Source organism: Heptranchias perlo, chromosome 2, assembly GCF_035084215.1.
Source record: "Heptranchias perlo isolate sHepPer1 chromosome 2, sHepPer1.hap1, whole genome shotgun sequence".
Lineage (NCBI taxonomy): Eukaryota > Metazoa > Chordata > Chondrichthyes > Hexanchiformes > Hexanchidae > Heptranchias > Heptranchias perlo.
This window is the reverse complement of record NC_090326.1, coordinates 71,362,210-71,380,075: the sequence shown is the minus strand read 5'-3', so window position 1 is coordinate 71,380,075 and position 17,866 is coordinate 71,362,210. Positions and strand designations below refer to the sequence as shown.

General features: G+C 41.7%; 1 protein-coding gene across 4 annotated transcripts in view; it reads left to right on the top strand.

Annotated features, from left to right (window-relative positions):
• The window catches only part of rbms3 (RNA binding motif, single stranded interacting protein), a 1,271,925-nt gene that overhangs the window by 244,317 nt on the left and 1,009,742 nt on the right, over nucleotides 1-17,866 (top strand). For all 4 annotated transcript variants that reach the window (XM_068002709.1, XM_068002716.1, XM_068002698.1 and 1 more), the window contains exon 3: nucleotides 12,852-12,920. In XM_068002709.1, the coding sequence (XP_067858810.1) occupies nucleotides 12,852-12,920 (69 nt within the window). The remainder of the gene's footprint in view (nucleotides 1-12,851; nucleotides 12,921-17,866) is intronic.

Genomic DNA, 17,866 nt, shown 5'->3' with positions numbered 1-17,866 from the left:
ATATAAACCTAGAGCCCAAATTCTGATGCCATTGTAACTGAGGAGGAGCAGGACTTCCGCACCTCTTTAGGTAGTGGTGCTGAACCCTTTGTAAATTGAGGGCCAGCCAATTTACGTAGATAGAGGCTTTCGAGCTATGGAGAGGAAGGATTAGGAGATAGCCCTTTTGGAGTCTAACCCCTGCCCTTATGCTATGAAGGGAAAGGGACCAGAAAATAACTGGAGAGGAGGGATAGTGGGCTGAAAATACGTCAGGTTCCATATGAATGCTGACGACACCCAGCTCTACCTCACCACCACCTCTCTCGACCCCGCCACTGCCTTTGATTTGTGATGCTGCTTGTCCAACATCCAGTATGGATAAGTAGAAATTTCCTCCAATTAAATATTGGGAAGACTGAAGCCATTGACTCCGGTCCCCACCACAAACTCCGTTCCCTAGCCACCGACTCCATCCCTTTCCTTGGCCACTGTTTGAGGCAGAACCGGACCATTCGCAACCTTGGCACCCTATTTGATCCTGAGCTGAGCTTCCGACCTCACATCCCCTCCATCACCAAGACTACCTACTTCCACTTCCGTAACATCTCCCATCTCTGCCCCTGCCTCAGCTCATCTGCTGCTGAAACCCTCATCCATGCCTTTGTTACCTCTAGATTTCACTATTCCAATACTCTTCTGGCCGGCCTCCCGCCTTGAACCCTCCGTAAACTTGAGATCATCCAAAACTCTGCTGCCCGTATCCCAACTCGCACCAAGTCCCGTTCGCCCATCACCCCTGTGCTCGCTAACTTACATTGGCTCCCGGTCCGGCAACGCCTCGATTAAAAAAAATTCTTATCCTTGTTTTCAAATCTCTCCATGGCCTCGCCCTCCCTATCTCTGTAACCTTCTCCAGCTCTACAACCCTCCGTGATATCTGCGATCCTCCAATTCTGGCCTCTTGCGCATTCCTGATTTTCTTCGCTCCACCATTGGTGGCTGTGCCTTCAGCTGCCTAGGCTGTAAGCTCTGGAACTCCCTCCCCAAACCTCTCTGCCTCTCTACCTTTCTCTCCTCCCTTAAGACCCTCCTTGAAACCTACCTCTTTGACCAAGCTTTTGGTCACCTGTCCTAATATCTCTTATGGCTCGGTGTCAAATTTTGTTTGATTATCGATCCTCTGAAGCACCTTAGGACGTTTTACTACGTTAAAGGCGCTACATAAATGCAAGTTGTTGTAAGGGAAGAGTGGGATGTGGTGCTGGAAAATACCTGGAGGAGCTGATTAAAGGGGCAGTGACAGCACTGAGGGAAGCAGGCAACAAAGTGAAAAGGATGGCAGCTAGATCGAAAAATCGAACAGAAAACTTCACAGAGCTGGACTTGCATGTCCTTCGAATGGAGATATGGAGCAAGAGGCATAGGTTATTTGGGACTGGGGCCTTGAGACCATTAAGAGTGTGGGATGCACTTTGTGGAGGGAAGTGGCACTGGCAATCAGTGCCACCTCCTTGAATCCCAGGAAGAAGTTTAACAACCTCACCAGAGCAGCTAAGATTAAACTATCTGCTCTCTTGACCCTTCCTTGCAATCTCTTTGTATGTTTGGCACTCCGTCATTCAATACCTTCATGTGCCAGACCTGTTGGAGATGAAAGTGGGTTCTGACAGTGGAGAGCAGAGGCTCCACAGAAGTTAGCTCCAGCACCCGAGTGTGTGGATCAGATTTCTCGGTTCTTTCCCTAAAAAAGAATGTTGGATGAGCATCACACTCACATGGAGACACTGAGGACCATTTCAGAGGATCTGAGACAGATGGCAGTGCAGTGCAATGCCATCCTTCCTCAGTGCCAGTATCCAAGAAGGGTGTGACACAATGCAGTGCTACCTGGTGTGGGTGGTGGCACTAGGAACATGTACATCCAGTCACCACTGACAGAAAGCCTTCCTGAACAGTCAGTCCCTGACAGAGTTTTTTGAGGAAGTGGATGGGGGAAATGCATTGGTTGTGGTGTACATGGACTTTCGGAAAACCTTTGACAAGGTACCACGCAGGAAATTATTGGTTAAAATTTTGGGGTAGGTATGGAATTAGACAGAAGGTCGAATATTGGATTAAAAACTGGTTAGAAAGGAGGAAGGGGCAGGAGTAGGATTTAAGGGCAGTTTCTAAGAGTGGTTGGAAGTGGAGAGTGTTGTCCCACAGTGATCTGTCTTGCGACCGCTTTTGTTCACTGTGTACATCAGTGATTTGTTCGTAGAGCTAGAGGGAATGGTGTCCAAATTTATAGACAATATTAAAATAGGAAGAATAGTAAATAATTCTGAGGAGCAAAGGCAGCTAAAAGGGGATATTGATAAGATGATGGAATGGGTCAAAAAGTGGCAGATAAAATTCTACGTTAGTAAGTGTAAATGGTACATTTTGGTTAGAAAAATAAAAGTAATAATTATACTTTGGGGAAGTTCTGAGCACTCTGCCTGCAATTTTATAGTTCACTGGTGTGACGTGCTTTGGGACAGCCTGAGGTCGTGAAATGTGCTGTATAAATGGAAGCTTTTTTTACGTTCCTGCCGTTGAAACTAACAGACAAAAATCACGGGTGTGGCACCCATGAATTTCCAATCTGCAGCAGTTGCGTGTGAGACTGACAGTATGGGGTCTTGCAAAATTTACCCCAATATCTTTACAGGTTTTGGATAGTTTAGGTGCTATACAGTTCTTTGTTTAGTAACACAGATGCACCTTTAAAAAGAAATTTTGAAGGTGTACTTTAATTAAAATAAGGTACTTTTTGGAGTAAAATTTATTTGTTTGAATTAGCAACTCTTCAATTTGGAAAAATAATGTTATTTCATTGTATCATTAACCTAAAGATACACTATCTAGGCTGCGTTACATTGCATGGGTATTTTGTTATAAAACAAATTGTTGTATTGCTGAATATGTATGTGGCAGGCAAGGAAAGATAACACTGCTAATCTCTTCATGCCTTCTGAATGCTTAAGAGGCTTAATAAAGTAAACTCAGCAGCAGAAGCATTTTAAAATGTGAAGAGATTTCCTAACTGGTAAGATAACATGAAAACACTAAGATTACTTCAACTAATCAAGAAATTTGCACCCGATGCAGTGCATTTCTCTTAACATAAACTTTAATTGCCAGCTGCATAACTCACAGTAATTTGAAACCTTATGCCAATAGAAAATATTTCTTTATCACTTGCTAGGCTTTCCATAGGAGATTCAATATAATAAATGTATGTTACTGTATCATCACGGATTAGCATACAGTGCAATTTAAGTCATATTGCTGCTCATTTTCTTACCCTGCAGACTATTTTTACTAGTTCATGTTGATTTTTTTTAAAGCACTCGAAGTCAAGCTGATTTGGAAACTCTCAGATGCAATTCAACCTAAATGAATATTTTCAGCTGGTTTTAGTGTTGGCATTGCTGAAAAAGTCTTTCAGTAATTCCTCTGCTGCTGTAATTTTATGATGAAAGATTTCATATCCTGAGTAAACAGCCCAATTCATAAAATTGGATTCATCTTTGGAACCTGTAGCTTAGATAAATTTTGTGATTGGGCCTCATTTAAATACAGGAGGCAATCACTCTGCTTATCGGTAGCTTGGGAGGTCCTAACAATGTCATAGAACACATTTGAATATATTTATTAGGCCCCTGATATTTCTGACGCCGAAATCTAGGTCTGCCCGAAAATTGGAATGGGCAGCCTCCAGCGTTAAGTTGAAGTTTTTTAATCAATTTTTTCCTGCTACCGCCCTGTTCACACTGAAAAATGGGATGGTGGGCTGATAAAAATCACCCCCAGTACCTCTAACAATGCAGGACTCCCTAAGGACTGTACTGAAGTGCCAGCCTAGATTACTGTACTCAAGTCTAGGAGTGGGGCTTGAACCTACAACCACCTGACTCAGAGACAAGAGTGCTACCACTGAAGCAAGCTGACACTTAAAATGAAGTGATCATTAAGAGAAATCCTTAATGTAACTGCATGCAGGTAAGGTTCTGATAATGCAAATTTATTTTGCGATTTTACATGCTGAAGATAACAAGTTCAGACTCTTGAAATTTACATAATTTAATTCCGAGATTTTTAGTAAAACATAATCTATATGGAATCCATTCTTGTGTGAGTTTTTATTCTTCACACTGTTGTTCCAGGGTGTCTGTGGCTCTTCCGCGAAAGAATGAGCAGGAGAACCCTGAGGAAAATTCACCCCCCAAAGTGCGCTTTAGAATCTATCCTGAGACATTTCAGTATATATTTGATTTAGTGGTGTTAGACAAAATGAAACTTGTGAATAGTTGAAGGAGTGTCCAAAAATCTGTGCGGTGGAATATGTATAGTTTATGTTCCAGCAGCTTATGTATATGCAGCTGCAGTGCAACCAATTGCGAGATCAGAGGTGAAACTGCAGAGTTCCTTTTTATCAGTCTTCACAGGCTGTAGTTTGAAGTGAACAAATTGCTCCATCTACAGTTTAATGAACTTTTATGTAGAGGCTTGACAGTGAATACTTTTTCTCAATTTAGTAGAATATTTTAGGGTTTGAATAATTTTCTATAGAAATCACCCACTTCTGGGTCATGCTGTGAGTCTGCCTAATTTTTCTCCTAGCTTAACTTTTTTTTGCTCATAAAGGTGAAAGATATTAATGGTGGGGAATGGAACACAGTTTTGCCCCATATTATGGGGTGGAATTTCCTGCGTATTTGTGCCCAGAGGCATATGTAATTGGGACGCAAAGTAAATACCCGGCGTAAATGATAAAGGAAACGCGAGTGCAAACGTGTTACGCACGTAATTGCACTACGCCCAAACTTCATTGATTTTGAGCCCATCTATTGATCCCTGCACCCAAACGCATTCCGGCTCATTATAATGGCTCCGCACCCAGACTAGAGCCATGTGTAAGAATTTCCAGCAGTTCTGGTGTTTTATTGTGTTTATTTTTTATCCACTGAGACCTGCACAGTAGTTTCTATTTTTTTTGCATGCATTTTGATGGCATCAGTACAAGTCACATTTTATAGGAACATAGGAATATCGGAACAGGAGTAGGCCATTCAGCCCCTCAAGCCTGCTCCGCCATTTGATAAGGTCATGGCTGATCTGTGATCTAACTCCATATACCTGCCTTTGGCCCATATCCCTTAATACCTTTGGTTGCCAAAAAGCTATCTATCTCAGATTTAAATTTAGAAATTGAGCTAGCATCAATTGCCGTGTGCGGAAGAGAGTTCCAAACTTCTACCACCCTTTGTGTGCAGAAATGTTTTCTAATCTCACTCCTGAAAGGTCTGGCTCTAAGTTTTAGACTGTGCCCCAACTCCTAGAATCCCCAACCAGCGGAAATAGTTTCTCTCTATCCACCCCATCTATCCCCTTAATATCTTATAAACTTCGATCAGATCACCCCTTAACCTTCTAAACTCCAGAGAATACAACCCCAATTTGTGTAATCTCTCCTTGTAACTTAACCCTTGAAGTCCAGGTATCATTCTAGTAAACCTACGCTGTACTCCCTCCAAGGCCGATATGCCCTTCCGAAGGTGCAGTGCCCAGAACTGCTCACAGTACTCTAGGTGCGGTCTAAGCAGGGTTTTGTATAGCTGCGGCATAACTTCTGCCCCCTTGTACTTTAGTCCTCGAGATATAAAGGCCAGCATTCCATTAGCCTTGATGATTATTTTCTGCACCTGTTCATGACACTTCAATGATCTATGTACCTGAACCCCTAAGTCCCTTTGGACATCCACTGTTTTTAACTTTTTACCATTTAGAAAGTACCCTGTTCTATCCTTTTTTAATCCAAAGCGGATGACCTCACATTTGCCTACATTGAATTCCCTTTGCCACAGTTTTGCCCATTCACCTAATCTGTCAATATCTCTTTGTAATTTTATGTTTTCATCTGCACTGCTTACAATGCCACCAATCTTTGTGTCATCGGCAAAGTTAGATATGAGACTTTCTATGCCTTCATCTAAGTCGTTAATAAATATTGTGAATAATTGAGGCCCCAAGACAGATCCCTGCGGGACTCCACTAGTCACATCCTGCCATTGTGAGTACTTACCCATTATCCCTACTCTCCGTCACCTTTCAGCCAATTTCCGAACCAAGTCCGTACTTTTCCCTCGATTCCATGGGCTTCTATCTTAGCTAACAGTCTCTTATGTGGGACTTTATCAAATGCCTTCTGGAAGTCCATATAAATAACATCCATTGACATTCCCCTGTCCACTACTTTAGTCATCTCTTCAAAAAATTCAATCAGGTTTGTCAGGCACGACCTACCTTTCACAAATCCATGCTGGCTCTCTCTGATTAACTGAAAATTCTCGAGGTGTTCAGTCACCCTCTCCTTAATTATCGACTCCAGCATTTTCCCCACAACAGATGTTAGGCTAACTGGTCTATAATTCTCTGGTTTCCCTCTCCTTTCTTAAAAAGCGGAGTGACATGTGCAATTTTCCAATCTAGAGGGACAGTTCCTGAATCTAGAGAACTTTGAAAGATTATAGTTAGGGCATCTGCAATCTGCACACTTACTTCCTTTTAAAACCCTAGGATGGAAACCATCTGGTCTTGGGGATTTGTCACTCTTTAGTGCTATTATTTTCTTAATTACTGTTGTTTTACTAATGTTAATTTTATTGAGTCCCTGTCCCCGATTCAATATTAGTTTTCTTGGGATTTCTGGCATGCTATCCTCTTTTTCTACTGTAAATACTGACGCAAAGTAATTATTCAACATGTCCGCCATTTCCCCAGTCAATGACAATATCCCCACTTTCAGTTTTTAAGGGGCCAACACTGCTCCTGACCACCCTCTTTTTCCTAATATAACTATAAAAGTTCTTCATTTTGGTTTTGATATCCCTTGCAAGTTTCTTTTCATACTCTCTTTTTGTAGCTCTTGCTATCTGTTTTGTGACCCTTTGTTGATCTTTGTATCTTTCCCATTCGCCAGGATCTGTGCCATTTTTTTTCCTTTTTGTATGCCCTTTCCTCTTTAGTTGTCCATGGCTTTTTTTTTGGCAAGTAGAGTTCTTGCCCCTCGGGTATAAACCGATTCTGTATCACGTTCAATGTTTCTTTAAACATTTCCCACTGATCATCAGTCATTTTACCCGTTAACAGATTTGCCCAGTTTACTGTGGACAGTCTCTGTCTCGTCCCATTGAAGTCGGCCTTACCCAAGTCTAGAATCTTAGCAGCTGATTCACTTTTTTCCCTTTCAAACACTACATTGAACTCGATCATGTTATGATCGCTATTGGATAGATGTTCACGCACAGTTAAGCTGTTAACTAAATCTGGTTCATTACTCATTACTAAATCTAGTATGGCTTGCCCCCTTGTTGCCTCTCGGACATACTGCTGTAGAAAACTATCCCGGACACACTCCAGAAATTCACTACCTTTCTGACAGTTGCTAGTCTGCTTTTCCCAAGCTATGTGAAGGTTAAAGTCCCCCATTAAGACCACTATGCCTTTGTTACACGCTTATCTAATCTCTGCATTTATACAATCTAGCACTTCAGAGCTGCTGCCAGGGGTCCTATATACAACTCCCACTGTAGCCTTAGATCCTTTCCTATTTCTCAATTCAACCCATAAGGTCTCTGTTGGCTGCTTACCCCTCGTTATAACCACCTTTATCATTGAAGTGATTTCATCTCTAATCACTAAGGCTACTCCTCCCCCTCTTCCATTTTCTCCATCTCTCCTGTAGACCTTATAACCTGGTATATTTAGTTCCCAATCCTGACCATCCTGCAGCCATGTCTCAGTAATAGCTATCATGTCATACCCTCCAATTTGAATTTGTGCCTGTAGTTCCTTTAATTTATTCCTTATACTCCGTGCATTTGTATATAGAACACTTAGTTGGGCCACACACCCTAGCCTGACGTTCAGCTTTGATGCTGGGTTAATCGCTTTTCACCTTCTAGTTTTCACTATATCTGTATTGCCTGAAGTACACTTTCTTTCTGCTGCTCTATGCTTTTCCCTTTCACTTGTTCTTGAACAACTATTTGTACTATTTGTATTTGTAAATTTCCCCTGTGTCCTCCCCTCTCTCGCTTCTCTCAACTTTACTCTCTTCTGACTCCCCGCTCAGGTTCCCATCCCCCTGTCACTCTAGTTTAAACCCTCCAGTTAAAATTTTTAATTTTTAAAAATTAGAAAGCTTCCATGACTCTGTGTACCTAAACATGCTGTACCTAATGCGCATGAATGATAGATAGATGGCTTGAAACTTTATTTTCGTACTTGAAGAAGGAATACGTGGTCTGCGTTTGGTGCTTTCCTTGGGGCCTGATTGTTTATGCTAATATTGATGACATTGGCAGGAAATTTGGGTATAAATAGATATCAGCAAAATAGGCACTCAAATGGGCATAATTTCAGGTGTAAATTCCCGATTACGCCACCACAGGAAATTCCCCTCCTATGTACCTAGTGTCAGTGTGATGCCCTCGCAGGTCAGGATATTATGTAGCCAGCTTCAGGTCAAACTCCCTCTATTTTGCTCAACAATGGGGAAGACTTCCTCTTTGTTGGTAGAAAAATTGAAAGTAGGTTCTTCATACTTGTATTTACGATTTTGCTATAAATAGGAAACAGAATGCCCAGATTTTCCTACCTTTTATTCCCATTTTTGGGCAGCCAAGTGTGGGAAAGCTGTTCTGCTGGCTCCTTGACTTCTGTTGGCATGTCTGGGATTTGCCACCAGAAGTGACAGTGTACTCTGAATATATATGCCCATGGGCGGACATGTTCAAGTTAAATGTTAAAGACAGAGGTTGGTCATCTGATATTTTTTCTGTCATTAACGAACAGGAGGCCAAGAAGAGGCAAAAGAATTAAAGATATTTAAAAAGGATTGTACAAATCATATACAAATCAGCAGAAAGATATTGAAATAGTTAACTTTTGTTTTGACTATATACTTTCATTACTACATATAGGGTTGCCAACCCTCCAGGATTGCCCTGGAGTGTCCAGGAGAAAAATCATCAGGCCATAAAAAAAATTGTTTTTCTTTAATTTTCTTTGAACATTTTTGCTTATTAGTTATAAAAATATTGGAGATGGGGTAAAAAGGATGTTTTTGAGAGTCAAGAATCATCCATTCGGGTAATGTGGAGTCTGTTCATTTCCCAATTGGTTTTGGAAGGCGGTGCGCTGTGAGGATGGATGTATTGGTCGACCAATAGCAGGAGTGTGGGGGCGGGCAGTTGGAGGCAGGCGGTCATATGATGAAACCTCCAGGAATACATCTAACCAGAGTTGGAAACCCTAACTACATAGCACCTATATGAATACCATCAGGCTGGGTAACTGTGTGACAAGTGTGGCACCCTTAAAACTGAAAACTCCTATCGGAGCATCACCTACAGTTTGCCAAAAAGGCCAAGTTTCCCATGAAAGCTTATGATGAAAAATGCACTCCACAGGGAGTCAAGATCAAGTGCAGTATTTAGGTTAAATAGCATTAGAGGGTCGTGGGATAACTGAGCCCAGGCAGGAGAGGTGGAAAGGATCAAAGGAGGGAGTAGAGTGCAGGGGAAAGTAAGGGTGGAGAGGGAGAGAGAAGGAAGAGGAGCTGTGAGAGGAGAGGAGAGGAGAGCAGGGAAAGGGAGTGAGAGGAGGAATGGGGAAAGTAAAGGCAGGGAAACTACCACAGTAGGAAGGGATTGGGATCAAAATTATTTTCAGTTGGAAGAGAAGGGGGAGTGGGTGGGGGGAAGGGTTATGTGGAGAAAAAGCTTCCATCACATCTAGCGCGACAGGGAAGGGGATAGAAAAGGAGGAAGACAGGGATGTCGGTGGGTATAGGAGCAGCATGCACTTAGGGATAACACAGGAAGATGAACTACTTCAGCGGTGAGGGGTGGCCAGAGGGTTCTGAGGTAACCTTCGCTTACCTCCTGGCCCAGCTTGTTTCTGTGTAAGGGGTTGGAGGTTGAGGTGGCTTTCCCTTCCTCATCAGGCTTGATTTTTCCCTGAGTGGGATAGAGGGGATGCTTTTCATTCCATACAAGCTTCCATTTCCCCCTCAGTGGTGGGATTAGTTTGAACTCTTCACAAGCCTCGAGGGGGAGGCGGTATTGGATTCCCCTTAAGGCTCTATTTTCCTCTGAGTAAGAAATGTTGGGGAGATCATTCCCAGGAAGACACGATTTAGGTTTCACTGTGGGAATTGCCTTAATATGAGCACGATCTGGAATTCAACTTGTATTAAATCATTCGTGGGTCAGGTCTTCCATTACTCAGGTGCCACGTAATGCAGGTTTGGTGATTGCCAGATGATAACTGGTTCGTTGAGAGTGGGAAGGGAGTACAGAGTGTGGAGGAGCAAAACATATAGGAGGAGAGGACACTATTGTGGGTTGGAGCATGTTGATGGACTGGGTGGGCAGTGGTTACAGGTGGTTCAAGAGACTGGGTTAAAGGACTGCTCTATAATGGGAGATTGAGAAGGAATTTAGTATATATTTTATAAAATCGTAATATTTTCAGCAACAATTCAACTATGACTAACTTTTCGTTACCTCACAGAAAAAGGCAGCTTGATGTAGCACCAAAAAGCAACAGACCAGGGTGTGGGGAGGCTGTATCTTGTTTCTTTGGGTGCCTTTTAATAGCAGTTGGTCTAGGTTTACTGCTCATTTTTGGATCTGTTCTTTTATACATGGGAGCTCTTTTTGCTATGAAGCTGGGAGTTCTTCTGTGTGGCTTTCAATTCCTCAGCTGACACTGCATTTCACAGGCCTTCCATTTTAATTTCTGGTTGAATGAGTGCCAATGGCAATTTTGGTTTGCTGTTTTCGGCTTTAAGTTAATATTCCAGCGCATAGCCACCATTAAGAAATTCTTGCACATGCTTTGCGAGACATGTAGTTACTTTAGCTTTTTATTAGTAAATGGGAACTGTTTTCAGAGTGCAAATGTTTACTTACAGTACTTTCTGCTTTATTTAATGTCTTCTGGGAGGCCATCTCTGCTATTTTTTTAACTAAAGGAACTTGTGAAGATTGCTTGGGGTTGTCACATAACATTAGATGGCACTCCATTCTTTTCAGTCAGTCACATAATGTTACATTTACAGAGCTAATCTACTTGTGCAATATCTTTTGGAATCTTGAGACCACGCACCATTTTTAATAGATAATATAGGTATTCACACACTGGGAAACAAATTAATGATTTAAATATCTGAGATATATTAGGGAAAGTCAAAGAACACCTGCTAATGTACCAAAAAGCAAATGCAATTAGCTTGCATTAAAATCTTTTACCACGTTTGCACTTTAAAATAAAAATAAGTTTACTTTTTAACATTTCTCTCCTCGCCTTTTGATTCCCTTGTGCCGTACATCATTCTCCAACCGAGAGGGCAACTTGCTTCAGTGCTGTTGAAATATTGCTGTGTAATTGGTCACCAAAAGGTGGCTGAGTAGCTGGAGTGACTCACTGCTGATTGTCCTTCAGTTTCTGTGGAGAAACAGCTGGGGGTAAATTTTAACAGGGAACCGGGAAAAGGGCTGCCAGTCAGACGGGAGAGCAGCCAGGAGCGGGTGCCAGCAGGTAAGTCTTAGATCGGGGGTGGGGGTCGGTCATCAGGGGAGTCGTCAGGGGTATTCGGGGTTGGGGGGGGGGTCAGTCACCAGGGGCTCAGTCATGGGGGTTCGGCAATCGTTGTGTTGGGTTGGTTGGAGATCAAAGTGAGGTCGGAGATCGTTGTGGGGGGGCTTCAGAGATCATGGGGCGGGGGGTTGCACATTATGTGGGGGGGGGTTCGGTCGATCACGTGTGTGGGATCGTGGCAGGTAGGCTTGTTGGGCCTGGAGAAATTACTCCTGCTCCTCCTGGCCCACAAGCTGTGCAATAAAGGTGCTTACCTGTTGATCCGGGCCTTCTCACCTCCTGTTGTGTGGCGTTAAGCAGAAGGCCTGGAATCCCGGCCCCCAGCAGTTAAAAATAAAAAACCTATTAAAATGGGGTCCCGCAGCCTCCTTATAAGATTTCACTGACTGCCCCGCCTCCTGAGAGTGGGTTGGTCACCTGCCTCCGTCAAAACCGGAAGTGGGCAGGTTGGAGGCGAGTTGGGGTCGTTTTTTAAATTCTTACCTTTCCACGCGCCCCCAACTCACCCGATCGTGTGGTTAAAATTTACCCCTGGTCGCCTCTTTATGCTTCTTCCCTGATGGGTTGGTGAAGACTAGCAACTTACCGTGTGGGTCATTATGCTACTTTATGGCGCAGTTAATTTGGAAACAAATTCACAGCAGTGCGTAGAGATCACACGTGTTTCTTCAATTTGAAGCCAGTGTTTTTATTACCTGGAAGTAACTAAATACTCTGGATTACTTGGTAAGCAAGTATCTAAACTGGTGTTCCACAATGCCTTAACTCCAGCAGGTGGTTTCTAAACAATGTAATGTGAAGAGTATATTAGTTTGAACAGTAGACAGAGTAATGTAATTTTATTGCTATTTGTATTTTGTCCAAACAAAACGATTTGCAATGTTTAACTGAAATCCTACAGTATTGTTTATTGAAGCTGCAAGGCATAAGAGATAATGCATTAGAAGGGTAGAGTATCACAAAAGACAAGATCTGGCTTGTCACAACAATTTCAAAGTAACCTCTAGGCAATTTTGCTTTATTATAAATTTGATTTACTCGGTGTTCAAAGCAATCGCACTGAGGTATTTGTCAAGAAGCTGAGTCATCATAAATATGGGAAAAATTATTTATTCCATTGCTGTATTCTAGGTTACATTGTGCCTTTTATTGAAATGAATTTCATTTAATTACAGAGAGTATCAACCACCAAGACTGCAGGTGCTCCATCATACAGCAGATGGTCAAGCTCTCAGCCACACCAGGTATAGTCCTAGACAATATTCAGAAATTAATAGAATAGAAATGTGAAAACTGTTAATTTAAATGTGTGTTGACTTAAAGACTAATTGTATTGGGACCAATCTGGTTCTACTGTGATCACTTGAAAAATGTGACTGTTTTTGTCAAAGAATATATATACAACTTTTAAATCTTTCCTCTTGACCTTTTATTTTTACGTGGTTTTCTCTTGTTAGATCCTCCCATGTATTTAGATAAGAGGGATGACAGATGACCTGCCCCTAAGTCACTTTCAATACTGCTAGGAGATGTGTAAATTCTGTGGGAAGGTGGCAGGCTTTCACCTGGCACCTCCCACTGACACCACAGCTGAGATTGTGAACTCGTTATTGAACCATGGTCACATCCCTGCATCCTATCACACCATATCATAGCATATCGGATCATCAAAACACAAGCTTATTTACTCTGCATTCAAGCACAGGGTTAGCTAGTTAACCAGACTGCTGAATAAACATGCCCAATTTACCTGGAAAGTGTCGTGAACATTGTATGTTGTTTAACTGACACATGTTCTAGTCTAACAAAAGTTAAAATATGTACAAATCTCCAATTGCCTATAGTCTGTTGTCTAATGTTCCCAAACAGTTGTCATTCCTTTTTATCTGTCAATCGGTACAAATATCTTAAATGTTCTTTGGCATTGACAAGCAGAACAGGTCAATGCCGGAGTCATCTCTCTCAGAGATCACAAAGCAACACCGCAATGACGTTTGCCTTGCAGTATCATTTTTTTTAAACTAAGGATGTTTCAGAAATTTGATGAAAATACACAGTGGGCTCAAAGTAATATTTATTAGAGCTGTATTTGCATTTCTATGACTTGTTGTCTTTCAACTTGTGCATCTATTTTTGATGTTTGCTCCCATTTTGATCCACAGAATAATGGCAAGGTGTTTTATTTCATTTCTTTCCTGCTGCCAAAATCACAATCAGAATTGATGCCATTTACATTTATATGGAATAGACATGACAGAGACCTAAAGATTTCAAATTGTGTCAGTAAAATACCAATTGAAAGAAATAGTGGAAAGGAATTATAGGGTTCAAATCAACCTCCTTAATCCAAGAAACCAGGATTGGCCATGCAGATTATTCGCAATCAATATTGTTTTTGATTACATAATTCTTGACTTTGAGTTACATTTGCTATATAGAAATGTACAGGACTGGGAAAGACCATTTTGGTCCATCTGGTTGGTCCTGGGTGGGGGTCACAGTTAGACATTCCATATTTCAGTCTCAGATGATCAGAAGCTGTCCTTTTTCATCATTATAATTCAATAATTAGAGTAGAGGTTATATATGTATTGTTCTCTGTTATTTTGGATAAGGGTGCTATTCTGTTCAGTCTAGTTGGAAATGGTTGGACAGGAAACACGATGCTGTGGAAACTCTCCCATTTATTCTTATACTTCAAGAACTATGTATTGAGGAATGATGCTATTGTTGCAACCCCTTGAGAGGATCTCAGTGGGGACTCTTGCTGACGAATATTAAAGAGCTGAGGTTTTTTTTAGAGATGTCGATGGAACTGATTTTGTTCAGTGATTTCGAACTAGATTTCTATTTATACAATTGCTAGAAGCAGCCACACGGAGGCAGGAACTGTATAAACTAATCAAAATGGTTATTACTGTTTTCAGTATACAGTTTAAACTGAGTGCATTCCCCAACATTATACACTTCCATTGCACAATTTTCTGCCCATTAAAGTTAATTGATGGAAAATTGTGGGCTGGGAGTGCACAATTTTGTGATATGAGCTACAGGTGAATGCCAGGAAACAGCACAGGGGAATGTCTACACCTGATGTGTCTGATCTAAAGGGGACAGATTTCCTCTGTACATTAAAGATAATGCATGTGCAGAGTCACCATCATTGGTAATTTTATATGTTGGTGCTAGACCTCAATCATTCATTTTGTTGCCCGCTCTTGAAATTAGTTATATGTGTTAATAATTGCCTATATTAACAAATGGAGTCATTGTTAATAATTAATTAATCAAACATTCAAATGTGCTCAGAATTTACATCATTTGCATTACTTTACCCCAATTAACTAGTGTAAAAGCACCAGAGGGAGCTTGCAGAGTTTAAGGAATGAGTAGAGCAGGAGATCTCTAACGGAAATAGTCAAACACAGCAGCATAGTTGTCAAATCAAGCTAATCACTGCTGGACACATGGGAGTGGTAGAATCAGGAACTGGAGGGAGAATAGCCTGGAGGTTCAAGGGAAAAGGGATGAACCATTAGTGCTTGCTACTAGCTAATGCAACGTGAGTATCACAGATAATCCAGTTACTTGGACCACACTGAGCAATAGAGGAAAAATGTGTGTGAAGGCTGCTCCTCACCAGAGTTCCAATCAGTGACTTGTGTCTATTACAATTTGGGCTCTCCAAATTCTTTTTGCTTCCATAGACAAGCATGTGCTTCTTGTAAACCAAAATGTAACTTTAATGCACACAGTATGTAGAGTATAGTGCACCACAGATGAACACGTTTACCATCAATATGCACACTGGAAATAGTGTGGGTTAACCCTTGACCTCTCTAAAATTGGTAGAAAATAACATGCTGACAGGTGATAAGATTCAGGCTGAACATTAATTACTTAGTTTTTATTAAGAGAAATAACGTAGAAGCAAAATAGATTAACTTGCAAAATGAGTACAGTATTACAACACTACATTTCTCACCAGTACTTTAAATGATAAAAGTCCCAAAATCACAGCAATTTTCTTCAACCAAACATCCATGGAGAAAAGCTTTTACTTGAGAATGACAGTTCTCCATTTGTCTTTGGCCCATATTGTGATACAGTAAGATGGGAACCAGGAAATAATGATCCAGAATTTTCTGGATTGCATTTACGCAGAAGCTACACTAAAATTTATGCCGATTTTCCCAATTGGAACTTGCATCGAAATTTCCTGCGGATCTTATTTGCCTATGCTTGAACATAAAAGCCAGCGTCGATTAAGTGTAAATGCAATGACACCACCAGGGCTGATAGTCTTCTGCCATGGTGTCTCACTGCCATGGTGGCTCACTCTCTGAGTCTCTCACCTCTGCTTCTCCTCTTCCTCTTCCATTATTATGCAGAACAGGGGCATACTCATTGGGAAGGCCACTCCAACTGTTTAGTCCTTCTGAATGAGTAGGGTCCAAAAAATTTGGGTGACTGCAACTGACAGCATTTTGGTTAAGTACAGTGCAGATCTCAGTAAGAACAATTCAAAATAATTGCAAAGAAAATTATCATCAGACTCCTAAAATCTCAGTTACGTCGATATCAATATCAGGTGATTTCAAGCCATGCTGCACTTAAATATTTCTGCGTAAATCTACGCCAGTGCATTATTGGCATAAATGCAGGAAATTCATGTCAGCTAGTCTTTTTCATGAGGGGCGTTGTATGTAAATAAGTGGCAGGGGATTTTGGCTGATCCATCTCTGATGTGGCACAAACAATCGAGGAAATTTGCACATACCAATGTTGTCGCATAAAACCGGCGTAAATCAGTTAAGTGTAAATTTCCTCGATAAAAGCGCAATGCCACTCTTACAACGAGAAGTTCCAGGAAATTCTGGGCGAATGCTTCCAGCCTTGATCATATGATTGTCTTCCCTTTGATCCAGACTAGGATAAAAGGAACAAAAAAGTACCTTCATAATTGACCTAATAGAGCTTTTCAAAATTATTAATGATTTTTAGAAGGCAAATGATGAAAAATTAATTCCACTGATTGGTGAACTGGTAACAAATAGGTTCAGGATTATCACTAGAAGAATGAAGGAAGAAGTTAGAAGAAAGTTTTTCATAAAGAGGGTTTTTTAAATATAGAATACTTTACTGTGGCAATTGAAACAGATGACAGGATTTTCTGCTTGGGTCGTAGTCAGGTGGGTGGGGATGGAAACTGGGTTGAGGATTCCGGCCCACTTTTTTGTCCACTTAATTTCCCAAGTCACTTTCCTCTGCTGCCAAAACTTCTGACTCTAAAATGGATGGTGATATTTAAATCAGGTGGCCATGGCTTGGTGATCCCATAAGTACCATTTTCTGTCATCACACTGGATTTAAATCACACCCATATGTTGCTATGCACAACAGAAAAGGGAAAAGTACATTTGAAGGGCCACTGTGGACACTTCAAAAAGTCTTGGGGGAGACTCCCTCCGTCCAGCAGAAACATGGCAACAGCAGAGTTAAAATGGAGGTGATAGACTTACCGCCCTATTCGTGCTCTGCCATCATTTTTCCTAGGGCCTTCCGCTGGACAGGAGCATCATTAACCTATTAAAAACTGGGGTCCCATGACATGCATTGGACCCTGATGCCATTTTAACTGCTTACTGGGCAGAATGTGTGTGTGTGGACGCTCTCCTCAATAAGTTAGGTTGCGGGGGGAGGGGACCCGGTATGACAGAGGCCTAGGTTATTTTGCACTCCTGCTCCTCTTGGCCCCACAAAAATAAATAGTTACTTACCTTTTGGGCTCCTTTTTATTGAGCACCACTTGGAGGAAGCACTGAGGGTAGCAAGGGCACAGAATGTACTCTGGGTGGGGGACTTCAATGTCCATCACCAAGAGTGGCTCGGTAGCACCACGACTGACCGAGCTGGCAGAGTTCTGAAGGACATAGCTGCCAGACTGGGCCTGCGGCAGATGGTGAACGAACCATCATGAGGGAAAAACCTACTTAACCTCGTCCTCACCAATTTACCAGTTGCAGATGCATCTGTCCATGACAGTATTGGTAGGAGTGACCACCGCACAGTCCTTGTCGAGACAAAGTCCTGTCTTCGCACTGAGGACATCACCCAACATGTTGTGTGGCACTACCACCGTGCTAAATGGGATAGATTCAGAACAGATCTAGCAGCTCAAAATTGGGCA